General features: G+C 38.2%; 1 protein-coding gene and 1 long non-coding RNA gene across 4 annotated transcripts in view; both read right to left on the bottom strand.

Moving 5' to 3' along the window:
- The window catches only part of LOC138019352 (transient receptor potential cation channel subfamily A member 1-like), a 50,731-nt gene extending 37,792 nt beyond the window's left edge, over positions 1-12,939 (bottom strand). The window contains exons 1-6 of one of the 3 annotated variants that reach the window (XM_068866119.1): positions 12,373-12,939; positions 2,313-2,421; positions 1,494-1,669; positions 909-1,025; positions 696-804; positions 481-578 (exon numbers count right to left, since the gene is read on the bottom strand). In XM_068866119.1, the coding sequence (XP_068722220.1) occupies positions 481-578; positions 696-804; positions 909-1,025; positions 1,494-1,669; positions 2,313-2,421; positions 12,373-12,510 (747 nt within the window). In that variant the 5' untranslated portion in view covers positions 12,511-12,939. Of the gene's footprint in view, positions 1-480; positions 579-695; positions 805-908; positions 1,026-1,493; positions 1,670-2,312; positions 2,422-5,112; positions 5,286-8,342; positions 8,705-12,372 lie in introns of those variants that run through there. The other 2 variants (XM_068866118.1, XM_068866120.1) reach the window with 2 other exon arrangements.
- A 5,757-nt stretch (positions 12,940-18,696) lies between these two features.
- On the bottom strand, positions 18,697-21,040 carry LOC138022499 (uncharacterized). The gene is made up of 4 exons (XR_011126582.1): positions 20,967-21,040; positions 20,736-20,880; positions 19,788-19,808; positions 18,697-18,916 (listed from the first exon to the last, which is right to left on the bottom strand). It is a non-coding gene; the product is annotated as an uncharacterized lncRNA (long non-coding RNA).
- Positions 21,041-21,092: the final 52 nt, after the last annotated feature.

The following is a 21,092-nucleotide window of genomic DNA, read 5'->3' as shown; positions in this document are numbered from 1 at the left end:
TGCATTAGTCCACTAGTTGGGTGATGCTAACAAGATTATAACCCGGACGATTAATCTTACTTTTTTTTAGCAGTATAGGTTCCTCAGTCATTCTTAGTGCTCGCAACTAAGACTTTTTGCTAATCGAAAAATGCCAAAACTGATACTGTGTTGTCGACTTGTTTTAACACGACGTCATTTTTGCAAAACCTCGCACTAAAATGACGACGGTATCACGTTTTTCCAGCCAAAATGACGCTGGTTTGCGCGTTCTCACTGTTGTTCTATGAGAAAATCTCGTACTCGTAGTCGTTCTCGTCCTGGAATCTAAAGTTCTCTATTATTAAAAACGAAAACTGACGACCTAGGGAAGAATAATCCTACTGTTTACAATTTTAGCCTTTCAGGAGACACTGATTTAACTTACGCATATCTAAATCTAAATTTTTTCTATCCTCAGATTAAACGTTCTGGTTATTATTGGCAAGCTATGCTGAGTACCTTTGCAACTCCACTCTCTACAGCAAGGTGAAGCAGTGTGCTGTCCGTGTTATCCACGTGAAGAAGAAGGTCATCTCGCGAGATTCCTTGTCCCTTTGCTGCAATTCAAAAGGCTTTGTTAACTGTCAGAATATTACATTCATTCTGTGAGAGGCTCTGTAGATTTTTTATGAGCTAAAGGTTTTTTTATCGGATTCACAGATATGCATACTTACAGTGATTAAACAGACAAACCATGACGTCAAAGCTGCCGTGCAAGGCAGCATGGGCAATCGGAGTCATGTTCTTGTGATCACGTGACAGTAACTTAGCACTGTGCTGTAGCTATTGAAGACGAATAAAATATTAAATAATGAGCCTCTACTGATAAGTCTCTCAGAATAAAACCTGCTTCACAAAAAGGGTTGACAAGTTGGGCTTAACCGTACCAGAATCTTGCAGATAGCAACATTATTAACGTGATCTAAATGAGCTGCTATGTGGAGTGCTGTACATCCAGAATTACCGATGGCGTTGGGATTGGCGTGACCGTCACGCAATAGAGCCTACAATCAACCAAAAAAAGCTCCGTAAGAGTAAGTAGCAACACTTCTATAGCCTAAGAATTTGTCTTGGCTACAGTTAAGATTCCGTAAATGGAAGGCTGGAAATACTACCGGTAAATCAGCATGCTGCCAAAAAGCCAATACACGAAAAGGGATTTGCAAAGTGATAAAATGGAGTTCTCTAATTCCACTTATTAATGGTCAGAAGGAGACGAAATTGTTGTCATTGTGTACTCGAATTTTGAATCCTTAAAGTAATTACGATTTCTTGGGACTTGTGGATTCCTGGCCATTTTAGGGTAGGCTCTCGAGCTGGCCTCACAAGGTTCCAATACGTTCCAAGGGATGGACCCTGTACAAGGTGAACGTTAATTTGTTGCTGGTGTTTCGTAGGCCATACGCGGCCACGCAGCTATGGATTACGTGGCTTTAGCAAATTTAGATTGTGCAATTATACACTGGACTTACCAGCACAATTTCTAGGTTGCCTGTTCTTGTTGCGGTGTGGAGTGGCGTGTCATCTCGATCATCATGTGCATCGACATCAGGTTTGTAGCGCAGAAGGCACTGCACAATTTCCAGCTTCTGTGCACCGACAGCACAGTGTAGTGGCGTTTTACCATACTCGTCGTGTGCGTCTATGTCTGCAAGAAAGGTGGTGGCTTGGGCCTAAGTTCTCAAAACATTCTAACCGGCAGTTTACTAGCCTCTGTTGCAAGCTTTTCCGATCGGGGAACTTGAGAGAGTCCGCGCAAAAATGGGGCGAGCTCCCCCTCCCCCACCTCATGTATTGTCTCGCTCCATTTTTCGCGCGGCCAAACATCGAAAACGCTTGCTACGCAGGCTAGCGGTAAACTGGCTCAAACGATTCATTACCGTATTACATAGAGACTGATCGTAAGCCGACTCATTTATCAGACTATAAGTTTTAGTGCTATCTTTATTCCCATGTGATCCATCTGAGGGTTGCCCTTGTAATGGAAATGGGTTCCCATTGGACCGAGAAAACCTCGGACTAGGTTAGAAATGGCCTCCCGTAGCAAACCGTGGATATTCGAGATGTCACTTCACAACAATTGAAATGTACAAGTAACGAGGACTCGGGTAAATAAAATCATGTACGTGCTAAGCGACCAACGTGCTACCACTTCTCGTTGACTGACCGACTGACTGACTCATTGACAAGCAGAGGCAGGCCCCGTGGTGACTGGCTTAAACTGACAGTAAACCTGACAAATTTTGCAAACCGGAGGTGGCTAAAAACTGACAGGAAAACTTCTAGCTTACCTTTCCCAGCCGATATAAGACTTTCGACCTCGGATTCGCTGCCATTGAGAACTGCTTTGTGAAGCCCGCCATGATGATCTTTATTGATGAAACGCAAGTTGATTCTTCCCTGTAAAATGAAATTACAAAAATGTAGTTTTATTATACGTTGAACATATTCGATCCTTAATAGAGAACAGGAAAAAGCTAAGGGCAAGTCGTTTTTTACCAAAATCTAAAGGCTGGTTTTTGCAAAAAAAACTAAAAGTCAAAAACTATAGACAACATACGCCAAGTAAGGAGCATTGTGATTACAAATGTTTATGTTAGGAGAACAACTTTAAGTGCCTATCACCTCAACAACACCGCACTTTATGTATTATTCAAAATCGTCCCAACTACATTCTGTTGTTTCCAGAACCTTTTGATTGAAAAGTCTTTTGATGGGAAAAGTGGTCATTCTCTGATCCATAACCCACAGGGGGCCCACACAATCGGATGTGTAGCCGATTGTTATTTTATAGTAAATGTACTGGATTTACCGTTTGCTTCACCTATAGCGATATATCGTTAACTATGTATGTAAATCAATGATAAATTAACGTTGAATTACCTTACCTGTGGTTTATAGTCGTCCTTTTACCTCAAAAGCGGTTTTTTGAGCGATCTTGAAGGAATTATATAAGAATTATATATAAGAAGAACTTCTTATATATGGAACAGTCAACGGCGAACTCAAATTCACTCAAGATCGCTCAAAAAACCGCTTTTGAGGTAAAAGGACGACTATAAACCACAGGTAAGGTAATTCAACGTTTATTTATCATTGATTTACATACATAGTTAACGATATATCGCTATAGGTGAAGCAAACGGTAAATCCAGTACATTTACTATAAAATAACAATCGGCTACACATCCGATTGTGTGGGCCCCCTGTGCATAACCAAGCAATGAAGGAGAAAGGGTTTACGTCACAGACTTCTGCAGTAACCTGTGACGTCAACCTGGTATCGAACCCATTTCCCTTCATTGCTCGGTTATAGATAAAAAAAAATATCACCACTTTTCCTTTCTTTCAAAGCGAATAAAAAAAATGAATTTTCAATAAAAAGGTTCTAAAAACAACACTATCCATTTGGGATGATTTTGGAGAATAAGTAAAGCGGAAACGTTTGTTGAGGTGATAGGCATCTTAATGAGTTAATTTGCCTTGTTGTCAGAGAAGCAAATGTCACGCTATTTTTAGTAATACTAAAACTCCAAATGGCACTGATTTGTTTTCTTAATAGCGGCCGCAAACTGATGACAAAACTGATTTCTTTTAACAACTATTTTAATGGACAAGCTATTTAGACCTGTTTTTGGAAATAGATGGCTAAGAAATAGTTGGTTTAAACTTGGAAAGTAACGTTAGAACGTTGGCTGAACGCCTTTCACGTTTTCGCGTTGTAATTCCCTTAATTCGATAAAAACACTTTTTGGCTAATCCTTTTCTTCTAGATTTACTTAAATTCACGTCACAAATGATTTAGAAACGATTTTGAATGCGTTCAAAATGGACGCTTTAGGTAAAATTGATTGAATTTTTACCAGAAAACGTCAAAATTGCCATGACAGCGTCCGTTTAAATAGATTGTCTTCGACGCTTTGTATGGGAAAAATATTCAATGTGTTGTTGTTATACGCTGTTGAATTGTTATCATTTGTTTTGTTCAGCAAACCTTACCAAAGGACAAATAATTGCGGATGAATTTAAAGAAAGAGAAAAAAAGAAAAAATGAAATTATCTTTAAAGTTCCATAATCAATTCCTAAGTCTTTAATCATCATTCATATGGCCTAGGGATTAGGCCGCGATTCCGCATAAAATATGTGACGACGGGATCAGATACAATGTTTTAAAGTAGGTAATTAACTGACGCTGCAAATATCGCTTCTTAACATTACGTGTTACGAAGTGTTTACAACATATATCCAAAGCGAAAAAAAAAATGCATAATGCATTAGCGTATTGTTAATATTATATGCATATGCAATAAGCCGGTAACCTATATTAAAAATAACGTACTTATTGCAAAAGCAAACTGTATTTTTTAAATATTTCAGCAGGAAAAGTAAACAAATTGTACTGGGTATTTATTAAGCCGCTGCATTACGGATCTTTTTGCTGCTTGGTCGATCATAATAATATTGTCAAAACATAAATTTCGTTTTGCTGTGGTATTCAATTAATCCTTTCAGTTCTTTGTACATGTATACTTTGTGTTGACCAAATTAAAATCCTCATGATTATCAATGTGCAGATTACTTGTGGTAATTGGGATGTTCTTGTTTTTTGCCTCACATTTGTAACGTATTTGTGGGCGAGTTTGACTAAAAGAACTTACGCATTACAATTAATTAAGCCAATGATTTTCGTAAAAGATCATTTTTTTTAGTAAGAAAAGTTTTAACTCCTTCCATGATTGATGTTGAACTAAAATACAAAGAATTAAAAATGTTTGGAAAGCAAATAAAGACTAATGTAGAAAGCCGCGAAAACGGAACGAAATTGTGATTCTTCAATTATAGCGACAACATGATTGTCCTATACGGTTAAAAAAACTGATTAGTGCAAAACGCATTTTTGATCTTGGGTAGAAATGATTCGAAGCAGTCATCGATCACGTTAAATATAATTCTTTACGCCTTATCGAGATGACAACATAAAATAATTAAATAAAGAAAAAAAAAGAATAAGGTGTTACGGCTTATTTGGCGTCAGTTACTTTAAATCAGAGTCATCTCAAGAGGAGGAAAAAATATTTAAATGAAAATACCCGAAATTGGACCAAATGCGTTAGCGTTTGCCAGTTGTCGTCTCTCTGCCTTTCTTCCCTGATGCAGCGTGCACGCTGGTTTTTTGTCGTATTTCTTAAGCCCGGCATTCTATGTTCTATTGTTTTAAACACGAAAAACTTTTAAGAAAGGTTGTTAACATTATGATCGCATAATTCTCGAAAATTATCTGGAATTGATTATCTCGTAATCAGTTATTTGGTTACCAAGTTTTCTTTGCGTCAAAGTTTGAGGTTTTCGCGTGGAAATTAATGGGAGGTGATCTTTTTACCGTATTTGGCCAACAGAGGAAGCGAAGCAATGATATTTACTTTTCACAACTCGAATAATCATGTCTTAATTTAAAAGTTTTAGTTTGTCAAACAACATTCCGAATTAAGCTTTAATAAGATAGTGAATCAAACGTATTCATGTAAATCTTATTGTTAAATAATTCTCGCAGAGAATTGTGATAGAGACCCAGTAATCAGACTAGAACAATATAAAATAATTATTTTGTTACGCATAATATTTCAGTTCCAAGTATCCCTGAGTCATCTTTGATAAATGTCTCTCTTGAAATCATAAATTTCGTCCTTGACCTGAACTGCACTCTTATGGATTTCCTTTCATAAATACAGAATGCTAAAAACGTATTTTGTTCTTCGTATGATATTCCCGCTAAATTTACATGGAGTTGCAGAGAATTGTTTCTCCCATCGTAAATCAGCTGGCTGCAGTTCCAACCCAGCCACGGGATTCAAGAATGAATATGAATATAGCGCAGATAACAATGGTGTATTGTACAAATATGCTGGGTGGATGAACACAAGGCGCACAGGAAAAGATCTATGAGGAAACATCCGCTAACGAACACATTATAAGTTCCCGTTCAACTAACATCATTTCTACCCGGGTTTTTTCGCTCCTACAAATTAGCTAGCTGAACTATAATTGAACCGGAGGATACCTAGACTTCGAGCCAGGATTCGAGCTAGGATCCGAGCCAGGATTCCAGCTAGGATTCCGGCCAGGATTCCAGCCAGGATTCGAGCTAAGATGAGCTTTCTCCGCTATTTATTCTCGAATCTCTCGGTTATAAATGCACTCAAATGCGCTTTACATCAAGGAGCAGAAAAAATATTCCAGATCAAACGCAACATGCTAAAATTAAATCCCCGGTGGTGCAACCTCGACCCCGAAAAAGCCCTGGGAACGAAGTCAAACGTGGTGGACTCGCACTGGAACCACCGCAAAGAAATCAAGTGACTGGTCAGCGGGATTTGTTATTCAAAGTATGCTCATACATATAAAAGTCCTAATCCACTGAGGTTAGAAAGCTCACGGCAAACATCAGACTAAAATTTGCGCTTTGCCAAAAATCGAAGAAACTTGTTATGCATATATTCAGCTCATTTTTGCTTTTAGCTACAGACATCTAGCAACATTTCAATTGAGGGAGACACGTGAGAAAATAAGTTTATTTTCATGCTTTTATTGCCAGACTGCCGTTTGCCGTTTGCCATTTGAGGGACTGGTCATAAAGCACCGGACTAGGTGGGCCCGAAAAATCGAATTTGAAAGACACAATTTTAGTGGCCAATCCCTCTTAGTGAAACAAAAGTTAATGCCTCGGTAGCCCACCCTTGAATCCAAGCACAAAAATTAATGGCCCACTCTTACACCCCTTGCAACGCCACGTTATGTTAATAAATTAACACCCTACTTTAAGCACTCTTGCTTTGCCATCCAGACCTGTAGACAGGTTTTGTTTGGCTGGAGAGGGGCACGTGCAAGGGGTTGCCGAGGGCCTGAGATGCAAGGCGGGGGGGGGGGGGAATTATTGCCATGATTTTGAGAAAACGTCAAAACAAAATTATTTTTAGGGCCATGTGTATGTACAACTGTCTACAATAAAATCAATTCATAATTTTTCAAGATCCACCCCCAATGTATAGCATGATTTTCCTTGAACCTTTTGTCATGCGCAAAAATTATGCCCTCCCCCACCCCCCCCCCCCCCCCTCCACCTTTTTTTTCCCGGTCACCCGCTTCTGTACTTTGTTACCAATTCCGCGGATACTAAATCTCTAATCATTCGTTATTTTTCTTTGGCTAATTACTGAAAATGACTGGAATTTTCATTTCTTTTGTGGGCCTCTTCTCTTGGGAATGCCAATTGACGAAACGACTTGAGAGCTAGAATGTCTTGCTTTTAACTACCCTGAATTCGTGCTGTGCAAGTTTATGAGGAACGTTTTTCATAAGTTCTTTCCCAAAGAGATTTGTTCTCCAGTAAACGCAATCAGTCGGTAAAAGATCAGGAAAAACTGCCAGCCCTTAATAGCAATAAAGTGCGTGTAGCATTCCTATGAGATGCTGAATTGTCTATATTCTTTTCGGCCTGATTTCTCAGTTAGGAGCCAGAACTAGCGACTCCAGGGTAGCGTACAAAACAAAACGAGTATCTAAGCTGTTATAAATTAAAAACCGCTTACCATGAGGCCAAAAGGAAATAAGAAAATTTGATTGGCTTTGATTGATGAGTCTTTTTGTGCGTAGTGTGATATTTATTTGTCATAGCTTTGCAATACGGCATTCTATATGAAACACAAAAAAGGATGTAACTGATCGAACAGGGAATTTTTGGTAAATGTGATGTTTTTCAATGCGGTGTTTCTATAAAATATGCGCATATTCGTCAAGATGTATCTGGAAAATATGAGAAATGACCAGTTTTTGTTTTTATTTAAGGTGAAGTTATAAAGGAAACGGAAATTAGAAAAACTTGACTTGTATAACAAGGCCTTTTCTTTCTTTCATTGAACACTGAAGGAGATGACAATGCGGAAAGCCTTATGACCAAAAGAAGCACGTCTTTAAAGAAATGTGAGAAAATAATGGATAACTTAAATGGAAAAAAGAGAAACTCTCTATCTTATGATCTTGTGCTACTTTTAATACAAAGGTATCATTTGACAGGTGCTTGATTCGGCTTCTTTGCACAATGAAAATATTGCCGTTGACAACTGAACGACGAAAATTTCATCTTTTTTTTTCTAAAACCTGATGAACGGCAACGCGCATGGAACTTCTTCAAAGTTAATTTTTACAATTATCATCATAATTTCTACCCACAGAAGATAATTGAAGAATCTTAACCTCTTTTTGGCCATTGATTAGCGAACTAGGAATATTATTTGCTCCGTTTCAATGACTGAAAACAACTCACCTTGATGACCGCGACGTTAAATGCATGACGGATCATCTCCGGGGTGGATAAGCGGTGTGCTTCATCGACGTTCGACTTTCGCTGCCGATGAGCTGTGAAAGCACCTGAGTCACTATCTGTGTCGGTTTCATTTTCTGATGGAGGACTAAAAGATGATTCAGCCTTCAATCTTTTCTGAACAACTAGACAATCGGAGCTTGTCGATTGCATTTCCAGGTTTTTTTTTTTTTTTTCTGCGCAGTGAAGTTATAGTTTCTCAACGATTGAGCCAAAAGTAATCATGTTTTTCTATTTTTCGTCACGTTCATGACGCCGAAGAGGGCTTTTAGTTATGGTATTTCGTTTCCAGGAGTACAAAAAAACACAGAAAATGTCGTTGACATCGTCAATTTTAATAGGATGTTATGTAAATTATGCACAACATCCTGTGTGCATTTTGATGTGATTCGAAAAATTCTCACACTGCGTAGTCAAAGCAATATATCCGCCAAATATAAAGCAAATCAAAAAATTATATTAATAACTGGGAACAGTTTCATGCTAACAAAAAGAAATATTGTTGCAGTGACTGGTGCTGTTGTTTGCCGTATGGTTGAGAAACATTTCTAAACATTTGTTTGTCTGACTAGAAGCGCATCGAACTCATGTTTCATGTATGAGCTGTAAGCTGCCTCCCTATATTTAATCGATAGATGCTCTACATTGGTGTTAACTAGTATTGGCTGCACCACTTACAGACTTCGTTAAACGTCTTAATAATAAACGACTCACTGTTTTGAAGCTTCTCAGTGACTTCTAGAATGATCAGTTGCCTCAAGGGAAACAAAATAAACCAGAAAAAAATTCTCGGATGTTATATATTTTGTAAATTTGTCACCTTTAAAATTAGTGAAGAAAGTAGTATCTCTTTGCAGTGGTTTCTTAATTTTTCTGACTGAAGACTAAGGAGTTTAGATTTTCTCTCTCGAGCGAGATAAAAGACTCTTTTCACACTCTAGAGGTATCAAATGAAGAGGAAAAAAGCACTCTCGATTAAATTTTGAAAATACAAAAATTCCCTTTAAATCGTCATTTAAGGAGAACTAAAATTTGTAAACGCTATGACGACAGCGTTTTGAGGTATCTTGATCAATCTGCAAACACGTTTTATGGTACAGCTGTTGCCTTAACAAATTATTTCTTCTGACCGTAACATCCGCAAATATCGAGTTACAGCAAAACAATATGTCATCATTAAATAACTACCGTAATATAAAATTGCAATAAGAATGTTTCCCGAGTAGATATTAAATTTACAGTCGCGATGATTTCTTGCCGAAAACAGGAGGTGCCGGGCATTTGCTGATTTCGCCAATTTTGGGTTGGCTTTCAGATGATTTGTTCAGTTTGTGACTGAGTTTACTTTTTCCTTGATTTCGCATTCAGGCAACATTGAAGTGAATTTTCAGATTATCCACCTATTTGTAAATCCATTTTATAGAGAACCGCAGGTTTTTAAATTTTATTTTATTTCATTTATTTCAATATTTTTTTGTGTGACAATTTCCTTTACGGATTTGCAGTTTCTATTGAGACTCTCTCATCCCCCTTAAGCCTTTCAAAAAGTTGGTAAGACAGTAACTTGATCATGCGAATATTGCTTGGTCATTCACTAAGGACAATAAATTTTCATACACGAATATATGATATGATTTAATCATAACGGAAAAAATAATTTATGATGATAATCTTTATTGCTATTACCATTGTTGGTTTTTGAGGGAGGGGAGGGGAAAACCGGAGCAGTACCCGGAGAAAAACCTCTCGGAGCAGATTAGAGAACCAACAAACTCAGACCACATATGAGGCGGATTCTGGGTATCGAACCCGGGCCACAGCGGCCGGAAGCGAGAGCTCTCACCACTAGTACTGCCCCATTTTACCGAAAAGTCCAAGTTCTGACTTTTCTTCCTTTGTAATACAATTTCTAGATATACTTTTGTCAGTCTGAAATGCTACAAAAAGTCAGTAATTCCCAGGCAAAACCTCAATCAATGACAAAATTTCCCAGCCACCTCATCGAAACACCTGTGTTTTTGCCAGCCAGCTAGATTCCTCTGGGGAACAGATAATGTGAGGAACAGATTCGTTGGGTGCCCCTGTAACGGGTGTACGGGATTCTAGAGGCGGCAGTTTCAATTGAGTGTCGTTAATTAATGAAATACCAAAGTAATCACTTCGACCAATCACGGCAAGTGTAAGCAGCGTAATGAAACAATCCAAATTAGTAGTAATTCCATGTATACGAGTTGAATGAAATTTAATGAATTAAGGACGGGTGCTTACTAATTCAGAAATATTTTTGCCCCGGTTTATGATTATACGGCAACGGTAGACCTTAACAAATCGGAAAAGAAAATTGGGGGTAACCACGCATTTTTCAAAGATAATTCATGAACAATATTCAGTAAAAAGCTATAAAATACAAAGCCATGTATGGCGCTCTTTCTCCAATTGAAGCTTATTATCTCTGAAAAATGCACGGTTACCCCCAATTTTCTTTTTGGATACTAATAGTACTTACTAAGATCTTCTTTCTCTGCATAATTTTAAGCCGCGCAAAAATATCCCTGTGTTGCTAAGCATCGCCGATAAGAAATCCGAGTATCGCGAGATGTGCAGAACGTATGCGCAATAACAATAGTAGGCATCGTCCTTATTAAAAAACATTTCTTGTTGCTCGACAGTTTCTGCCATGACGTTCACAAAGTAATTTTAATTGAGTTATTCAGATATACAGGAGCCTTTCCTCTTTTCGAAAACTATAGAATTTCGATCTATTTCCATGAAGACCAAACTTCCTCTTTAATCACCAAAGACCCGTTATTATTGGTCCGACCGGGATTGAGTCCCAGACCTCCTGGATGTTGGATGTTCGCCCGATTCTAATAAGCTGTCGCAAAAAATAACTCAGTGGGGTCCTATGAATTGAGTATGGAATAATGACTTTAAAAGTATTCCGCTCAAATTGGCAGAAATTCATTATTTATTTTTTATATGCTAATTTTCTTGTAATATTTGAAACGACATCTTTTCGATGTTGTTTTAAGTATTGATGCTACAAAAATAAATTTCCAGGTTAGCTGGTTGCTGAAGCCTTTGGACACCTTTTTATTTCCACTTTTCTTTAAAAATGAAACACGAATAATATTCTTCTGGCCATTTAACAATGACCAATTTCGCTAATATTTGCGAAACGATACAAAGCTTTATTTTGCTGTAATTTGGCTGTTTCAACAAAAAGATCCTTTTTGCGCAAAACAAATTGAAGAGATGTCCACAACGTTCATTGCCAACGTAATTGAGTTGCGTTTTATTTGATCAGCTTTTCGTGACGACACAACGCTACTTTTTTGATGTCGTCGTCAAAACCGGAAACCATTTATGCGATTTACTAGAAAAAAATATTTTGTCAACTATTCACTCGAAGATCTTACATCACAAGATTTTCTCAACATAGATATATATTTTTCTTTAATAAGTGGTAGCACCAATTTTAAAAAGAGATAAACTTACTTGATCTTTCTGAAGATAACTGATTCTTTTTGTCAGTCCAAAGAGCTTATCAGTGGCCATAGTACAATGATATGTTAATTTTTTAAAGAAATGATTCAGCGATTTTATTCCCTGTTGACTGAGCTTTCATATATGTTGAAGTGGCAACAGTACAATAAAAGTTAGATTTGCTATTCTCAAAATTCGTGTATAACCAATTTTTCTACTGCTGCTGTAAAATACTACGTCATTGTCTCCGCTCAGTGGGTGTATGAGAGATTTCGTAACTCTTTAGTTAAGAACAGTGAACAAATGAAACTTCCTCCCGTTTTCTTCAATAAAAAACGTCATAGAGCAAAAGTAGTTCTAGATAATGGATTGGGAATATGAGGGGTAACTGAGTTGTTTCGTGGCCTGGATTTGCAGTAAAGTTAATTTAAGGGTAACACGACTATTCTCTGATAACATATCCACAAGTCAAATCGTGGAGACTTACCAATGTAGCTAAGCTAGGAAGTCGAGAATTCGAACCTCGTCGCCTGCTTGTTTCGATTGGCAGAGTTGCTTTAGAAGAATGTCCATTTCTTTCCTCGTCTCGTCGAATGACTGACCCACGTTCTGGTGGCAACAGCATTTTTACAACAATTTACCATTTTAATATCTCCAGGTCAAAGTCACGTTGGCCATACGGCTTCCGTCCTTAAATACGTCAGTTGATGCAGAGCTTTGAAGCAGACTGCTCCCGAGTTTAAAAAGCGACAGTCGACAGCTTCACGTTTGTGATGGCCGTTGATTTTCCAAAAAATAAACAATTTGACAGAAAAACAATGCCCATCCGTTGAATTGCAGATCGATGTAAGGCAATGCAAATTTGCCAGTACGCAGAAAATTTATAAGAGCTCAAGCCCAGCTTTTCAGAAATAATTAGAAGTAGCAAACTCGATTCAAGAAAATCTATCAAATGGTGAATAAGCGAAAAGAAAAGTAAAAGTTTGAACTGCTTCTCAGAACAAGGAAATCTACTAAGAAAATTTCTCCTCGGCGTACCAAAGTAATGGCCCGTGACAAATACAAAAAAAAACATGTGAAAATTATTCCACTCGTCGAAATCTCTTTAATTGAATATGTCAAGCTAAGGAACTGAAAACATGATGAAAGTTGCGATAAAATGTAATCCCTTAAATAACACGAGTAGCAGCTGTCATATAATAAAGCTAACCGTGATAAACTGACTGTAGACATTTTCATTAATCAACTATATTCTGCTTTCCGTAATAACATCGGAAAGTGTTTCAACCTCTGGCCTGGGAAATCAGTTTTTCAGTTGAAAAATCGGGAAAAGTTTGCATGGTCAATATATATCTTGGGCCGCAGCGGAAATATGCCCTTGGGTTAGTAAACATCAGTATCAGTAGCTATCGGTAAATGCGGGCAAAGTGCTTTTTATTTTATAGGAGGACAAAACAAAACATAAAAAGTCAAATATTCCAAGAAATTGATCTTATTTCTAGTCCGAATGTTGCTTTTTCTTTGTTTGGAAAGTAACACTGATGTCTATAAGTTAGCGGATAAGAGATTTGACAGTTTCACTTGCCAAAAGATCGCTATAACGATGTCAGAAAAATGGGTCAGATATCGGATGATATTTTCATACCCTGAGTTCCTTTTCATTTATTCCGCTTTTTAATGACAACAGGGGACGCTAACGGAAGTGAGCTGTTTTCCCTTTTAACTTGTGTTCGTACAACCACATTTATATTGTTAACGGTATCTTTTCCCCATTAGAGATGACCAGTTTAAAATCTAAGAGACACTATTACAAGTTAAAAGGGAAAACAGAAAGACAATGGTTGCTAAGGAAGAAAGAACAAAGATGAACAAAGATTAATTAAAATTACTTTGTCTATTTTTAATGCTGTTCACAATTCCTTAGCGCCCAAAAGTATACAAGACCTGATAGTTCACAGGAAGAACGTTAGTTATAATTTAAGAGGTGACTATATTCTCTCGCTACCCAAGCCAAAGTCTATTACATATGGCTTGAACTCAGTCCGTTATATTGGTCCGAAACTCTGGAATTCACTTCCGAATATGTTTAGAAACATAACGAATTTTAAGTCTTTTAAGAGATATATTAGACAAGAGTGAGATCTGGGTACGAGATTATTAGACAAGTTGACCTAGTACAATTTTTATAATTTCGACGCTTCTTTATTGAATTTAATATTTAGTTAGATATGAGATATATTTATTAGATTTAACTGTTATAATCTTAATTACAATATATTCCACTTTTAGTTTTTAAATTTTAAATTTTATTTTGTTTGTGGAATACCTGTAAATTAGCTAGCGTCCTTTCACAGACCCCGACTTTGGTTACGTCTATGAAAGCACGCCCTTGTTGTAGCTAAGTGTATTTTCACAATAAACTTTCATTGTATTGTATTAAGATTTTTATTCAAGAGCCCTACAATAAGGTTGTATGGATGAAGTAACTTTTTCAATGGAAATCTCACATCACTTCCATCAGAAGGCGCATGCGCAACTAGTCCCAGTCCTCTGCCGTGCGTTTCAGTGAAAACAGGATACGAAAGGAAGAGGCGATTTTTTCACCGGATAGGAACCGTCCCATCATTTTTCGTAAACTGTAGCATGGGATTGCAATTTGGACTGGAACCGATATTTTGAAAAGAGTATCAAAGGAGGGTCTTATGACGTCATAATTTATTGAGAAATATATATATATTTTAATCCAGCCTACAGATTTTGTGTTAAAATGTTCTCATACTGTTGCGCTAAAAATTTGTGAAAAACATAGTTAACTCGCTGAGTTTTTAGGCATTTTCTGTTTTGGTCCGTGATTTACCAAATATGGTTGTGAGTCGATGTCAAATACAATACAATACATTTTTTGACCGCTCCCCGTGGGGGTTTTTCAGGGCCAATGAAACACAATCAACGAAACAACAGAACACAACAACTACAACTGTTGGCTATTTACAAGTGCAGCTGGGAAGTTGAACCAGGGACTACCAGGAACAAATTCAAAGAGTTGTCAGAGCGGGTCTTGAACCCGAGATCTCCGGATCTCAAGGCAGGCGCCTTAACCACTGGACCACACTGCCACAGTTGAGCACACTTGGCAAAAAAAAGAATAACTGTAGAGTTTAAGGGACTGGTAGTTAAGAGCCAACCCCCCTTAATTTTTAATTAAACTACAGCAATGGAGACAAAATCACTAATTTTGCACTAAATTTGAATATTGAAAATTTCGAAACCGAAACTAAAACAATTTTTTCCAGTACAAAACTCAAAGTAAAATTACTTTCTATCACTTTCTGCGCCGTTTCTGCTACTCGTGGTACTCTGTTATCTATGTTTGGTCTTGCAAAACACCGCAAGTAAGCTTTTAAGAACCTATTTTTGGAGAACGTGTTACCCTAAAATTTGCCAGTTAGACCCCCTTTAAACAAGAACCTGTTGACCCTAAAATTTGAAAAAGGTTCTTATTAATTTTTCTAAAATCTAACAATACGCCTAAAGGCGTATACGCGGGATGGGTCGATGTAAGCTAATTAAAAGGAAAAGAAAAGGAAAGGAACTTTATTTAAGTGTCTAGTCGTTCTATAGAGCGCTAATTGGGGACACTGTAAACTGAAATCAGCAATTAACGCAAATCAAGTCAAACGTTGGTTTTTGAAGAGAGGGGAAATCGGGCCGAAGTCGCTAGGGGAAAAACCTCTTGGTGCAGAGTAGAGAACCAACAAACTCAACCCGAGTCTGGGAATCGAACCCGGGCCACTTTTCTAGCAAATTTATACCCTTCTAGAGTTGGACTCCCCGGTACAAATCCGCTAGCGAATTTGGACCCCCGGGGGACTATATCCGCTAACGGATTAAGTCCCCCTTCGAGGATTTGGACCCCTCATTACAGCTTATTGAACTGTTTATCGAGGCAGAGTTAGATCTTGGATTACGAAAACTGAGCGATACCATAAATCTTTGATAAGATGCCCAAGGGCCCGTTTCTCGAAAGTCCCGAAACTTTACGGGCCATTTTCGGGTGTCACAATTCCCTCTGTATCTCAAGGACGGAGAGGAATTAAGTCGTCAAACTTCACAGTCAGTTTGCTTTTTGTTACCTTGAAAACATGTTAAAAGATAGGCGTTCATTTGCAAGCAGTTGGCAAGTTTACAAATGACTTTTCGGGCCCGAAATGTTTTCGGGACTTTCGAGAAACTGGCCCCAGATCAGTTAATTTTTTAGTGAAGGTTGTTTAAAGTATTTGCGACCCAATCCAGGGTTCGACACTAACGGTAGCCAACTAGCCAAAGGCTAGTGAAATTTCAGTTTTGGCTAGTAGATTTGAGCTTCCCCTAGCCATTGGAGCCAGTAAATATTGTGATGCAGTGGAGTCGTGGACGAAAACAAAAATGAAAATCATTTCTTATGGATAAGGCAAAAGGAGAGAATAGAAACTAACCGACAGAAACTGTGAGCGGATTCTATGAAATTTCCTGCCTTAGAAAATGATAAGTTGAAAAAAAAAAATGAAGAGGAAACCAACGCGGATTACAGTTTCCCCACGCCACGTTACGAACGATTAATCACGTGTGGAATCATGCGGAACTTCTCGGCTACAAACAATCGCATGCACCTTCCGAGAGCTGGATCGAGTGTACAATATTTATGAGTCAATGATTCAATGAGTCAATGAGACAATGAGTTAGTGCAGTTAACCAAACCATAAAATGAAAGCTAAAATTTCAGAGAGTGCATAGGCCTAATCACTGAAACGAGGGCTTAGGCTTAATCAATAAATTATTGCTATATTGACTGTGAGTCTCATTGGCTCATAACTCATGACTCGTTGACCCATTGATTTATTGACTCATAAAACATGGGACCTCAGCTGGATCACAAACAGTGTGGGTAAATGGAAACACCTTTTACGTTCATCCCCGACCAATCGCCGATGATTCTTATACGTCTTGTTGGCGACGAGTGGCAATTCAAAGGCGGGGAAACAACGGTATGGAAACCCAGTCACCAACTGTTTCTGATTGTTTGCGACCAATCGACGATATTTTTTTTGTGCACGTGATACGTTTGGACGAATTAGAGGCAAGTATAAGTAATGAAAATCGCGTTCGAGTACGATTGTGGCAATGAGGATACTCCTCAAAACAGTGAGAATTTAATGAATATCGTAAGGGAATACCCCGCTAAATATACCTGTAGTAAAGTTCTTGATCACAAAGAGCTATGCAGTTCCTACAGTATAATTTGATACTGGCTATGCTGCAGCCGTTGCTGCCCCTCGAAAATGTATCGGACCTAGAATCGGTGACGTCTCTTTACACTTCCTCCCCACTTCCTCTCTGCGTTCTTCTTCGCAACAACTCCAACATAAGAAGTTAAACACGACGCAAAAACTAGGTCTGCTTTTATTTTTGCGCCCTTTTTTTCCGACGTCACGAGATCAATCAATCACGCATATGGAAAACAGGATCGAAAACACAAACGCCAAAAGTGACAGTGTTTGCGATCGAGCCAACACAAACTGTTTGCGACGTTGTTACGTGTATATGGAAATAGGTCACGTACTTGTTTAGAAATTGAATCCAAATGTAGTTTATTTCAAATTAGAAAAAAAAGAAAGAGGAAACATGGAGTGACTTATCTCGTTTACTAGGAATGATGAATCTCACATAAAAAGAGAGAGAACTTGCTCCGAAAACCATTCAAGCATAAAACGCACGGATTGCTGTTTGAAACTATTAAAAATAAAATCTTATACGAGGGCAAGTCTGTACTTTCGAATAGCTTTAATCGAAGAAACAGCCTTTCCACAGACTTCAGAACGTGCAGTTTAGTTTTATGCACGGTTTATTTTTTAATTTACCTCATTCCGCGTTTTCCATACTCCAGTGCACTTGTCAGTTGCAAAGTTCTGTGAAAATTGGCCTCAAGGCCAAGAAAATTTTGCCTCCGTGAGAAAATACGGAGGGCCGTACATTCCAGCGCGAGTTGTGTTTGCAAATGTGAGATTTTTTCGTGATAGTTTTTCAAATAAATGAAACTGCGCATGACGAGACTGGCTAGTGCAAATTTAGATTTGGCTATTGAAATCAGACCTGATACTAGCCTCTAGGCTAGTGAGCTAAAAAAGTTGGTCTCGAGCCCTGACTGAATCCCAATCGTATTTAACATGTTCAAGGGAACAAAGATTCGCACAGTTGAATTGAATTGCGTTTGTTCCATAGCCTGCTTTAAGATATCACCAGGGTTCTTCGGTTTTCCCCCCTCAAAAGTAAAAAATTCACTGCTTTTTGCAGAGTCCCAATTATGTAAATCAGCACGCGAAGGATGCTGTAAGAGAGAAAGAAGGGATTAGACTTCGCTGGCTACTTTTTATATTTCCACGATGCTCTACTCTTTTGTAAAAGTAAATGTTAATGTGATCGGCTTTCATGATTAACGTCCTAGGATGGGGAGGCCAGGATATAGACTGAGACGTACAGCTGTTAAGGTATAGGTATTGAGGTGTCGTCTTAAGGAGATGATTACAGTACTGGTGAAGTCTCTTTAACAGTTATGTGCTCAGTTACCTGCCTTTAAATGAAAGTGAGGCTGGAGTAGACCTTGTTATGATACAGACCTCCCTCCTTTTCTTAAAAAGGTTAACAATGTAGTTCATATGCTAATTAGTTGGAATTTACAAAAGGCATGCAGTGAGGTTTCCATCAAAACAGCCTCACTCTCATTCACAGGCCAAGTAAGTAAGCTATTCAATGTATAAAAAAGACACAGCAATAATTTAAAAAAGCAATCACTTTTAATGACAAATACAACAATGAGATTTCCAAGAGGATAAGAACAGTAACTGTTCATATGCATCTCTTCCAAACCATTTTTGAACTTTTCTTTTCACAGTTACTATGTTGCCACACCCAACATTAATAAAGGATAGTATTTAGAGTGAAACATCCCTGCAGCATTGCACTGTGTTAAATCTTCTCAAATCAATGATGTCCACCTGAAACAGTGAATAAAGTGCTTAATTATAGCATTTCATCTATAGTTTCACTTTCATTATCCCACCCAATGAAAGGCAGGCTAGGAACCAGATCACTACATTTGGATAAAAATTAACAACAGCTTTCCAATACAGTGCTGGTTGACACTAAAACAAAAGGTATTTAACCCATTGACCCCTGGGAGTGAGTTGAATGCATCAGAACAGCCTCAGTTGACACCAAGATTTGTGGTCTTCCAGACTTCGGATTATGCTTGGAAAGTTTAAGAACTTTCGAGAAACGGGCCACTGGTAACTGCAAACAAAGTTGTAATGATTTGTGCATCAAGGAAAAGGAAATGCAAATAAAGTAAAGGCTCTGTTTACATGGAGGTGGGGCAACCCAAGGCGTTCGATTCCTTTTAAACCCATACAGAATTTGCCATTTGATTTCAGTCTTGTACATAACACCACAGTTGGCCAAGTAACATTAGAAACAAAGCTCACTTTGTGATATCCGACGGTGAAAGATTAATTGTAGCTACTCTTGCTTCAACCGTTTCAGTGCTGTGGCTTCTTATTATCGCTTTTAATACTACCACGCCCCCACCAAAGGCAGTATAAATTATTGTGATGCGAGCTGACCCAGCTTGGTGGGTTACCCCACCTTCAAGTGTTTACATGGTAAAAAACTGCCCCGGATGGGTGGGTTACCAGGTCTGGCCGACTGAGCAACCTGCTGCGGCAGATTACCTCACCTATCATGTAAACAAAAGACTGAAAAAATACTTCAGTTTACATGGACAGGCGGGTCACTCCACTTAGGGGGGTTACCCCACCTCAATGTAAACAGGCCCGTATATTGCTTTTCTCACAGATGCAATTTTCATACCTCCTTTCTCCGTGATTGGCTCTGAAATTAGAAAACATGGTTTTTATCAGAGAGAATTAGGATCAATTATTGTTAAATGTCATTGGTGAATGTTACAGGTTCTTACAATACATGTTCAACCAACCCATTGTATATCAACAATATCTCTCAGAGCAGAATCCAGTAGATTTGTACCCACGGTTGTTTCTTACCCACTCAAATTCAAAGGATTCGTACCCAGATTCGGATGACCGGTACCCAACCTATTGTCAACGCTCTCCAGTCTATTATTTCAACTTTTAGTTGATTCACTTGCACCCACCCTTTATTTCATTTTCGCCATATTTTAACTTTATGCTATGACTGTCCACTGATGCATCTCGACTGGTTGGGATGGCAAATTACATGTAGGTGTAGTAAATATATCTTATGTATTTGAAAATGGGCTTGTTAACTTTGGAATTAGCCTCCATGGTCTACTCTTGTGAAAGTATTTTCTGCTGGGGTTCCACTGTGCAATTCTTCATGTAACTTGTATTGAGATACAAGTTGCATGAATCATTACCCAATGTCACGAATCTGAATGGCCAATAACCTTGCAAGACATTATGCCACAAGTACATGTACAAGTTAGGCAGTTGAACAATGTTTTGGTTGATAAAAACGAATTTCCACCGCAAACAAACTTGGTAGGAAACAACGTACCATTTTGCCTGGGTATTAATCATCTGAATTTGGGTACAAATCGCCTGGGTACGAGTCAACTGATACTCTTCTGCGGTTGGAAGTGGTCGATGTTGAAGCTTAATATTTTTCAGTATTTTTATGAACTTATATAGATCTAGACAGTTACACACAAACATCAACTAGATATACTTATTATTATTCTTTCCAAAAATCGAATTACTTGCAATTGTTGATCATAACAGTGAGGCTCTGTAAGTATAAAATGTGAAAAGAAAAACTTACTCTTAGCACTAGATGCAACAATCTTCGATATTCCATAGTATGTGATCGCAAAACCGGCAAGTAGAAACCGCATATCGTACAGGTATGGCCCAGTTCGAAGAGCATAGCTCTTAACTCTTCCGTATATCGACATCATTTTTACACGCTGCAAAGGACAGTTAAACGATCAGACGCTTTAGACTTAGATCTTAACACCTGATAGAAGAAAGAAAACCAATAGCAAGGACTTACTCTTCACAAAGCAAAAATAAAGATGGCGTCGCAATGGAGATGACAAGATAATGGAAGGGTCGGGCCTTGGTACTAATAAGGGATACATAAGGTACTTACCTTCTCTTGTGAGGAAACGCTGACCAG

The sequence above is a fragment of the Montipora capricornis genome, chromosome 10 (genome assembly GCF_036669925.1).
Source record: "Montipora capricornis isolate CH-2021 chromosome 10, ASM3666992v2, whole genome shotgun sequence".
NCBI classification, from domain to species: Eukaryota; Metazoa; Cnidaria; class Anthozoa; order Scleractinia; family Acroporidae; genus Montipora; species Montipora capricornis.
The sequence above is the reverse complement of the archived record's forward strand: the minus strand, read 5'-3'. Positions and strand labels throughout refer to the sequence as shown.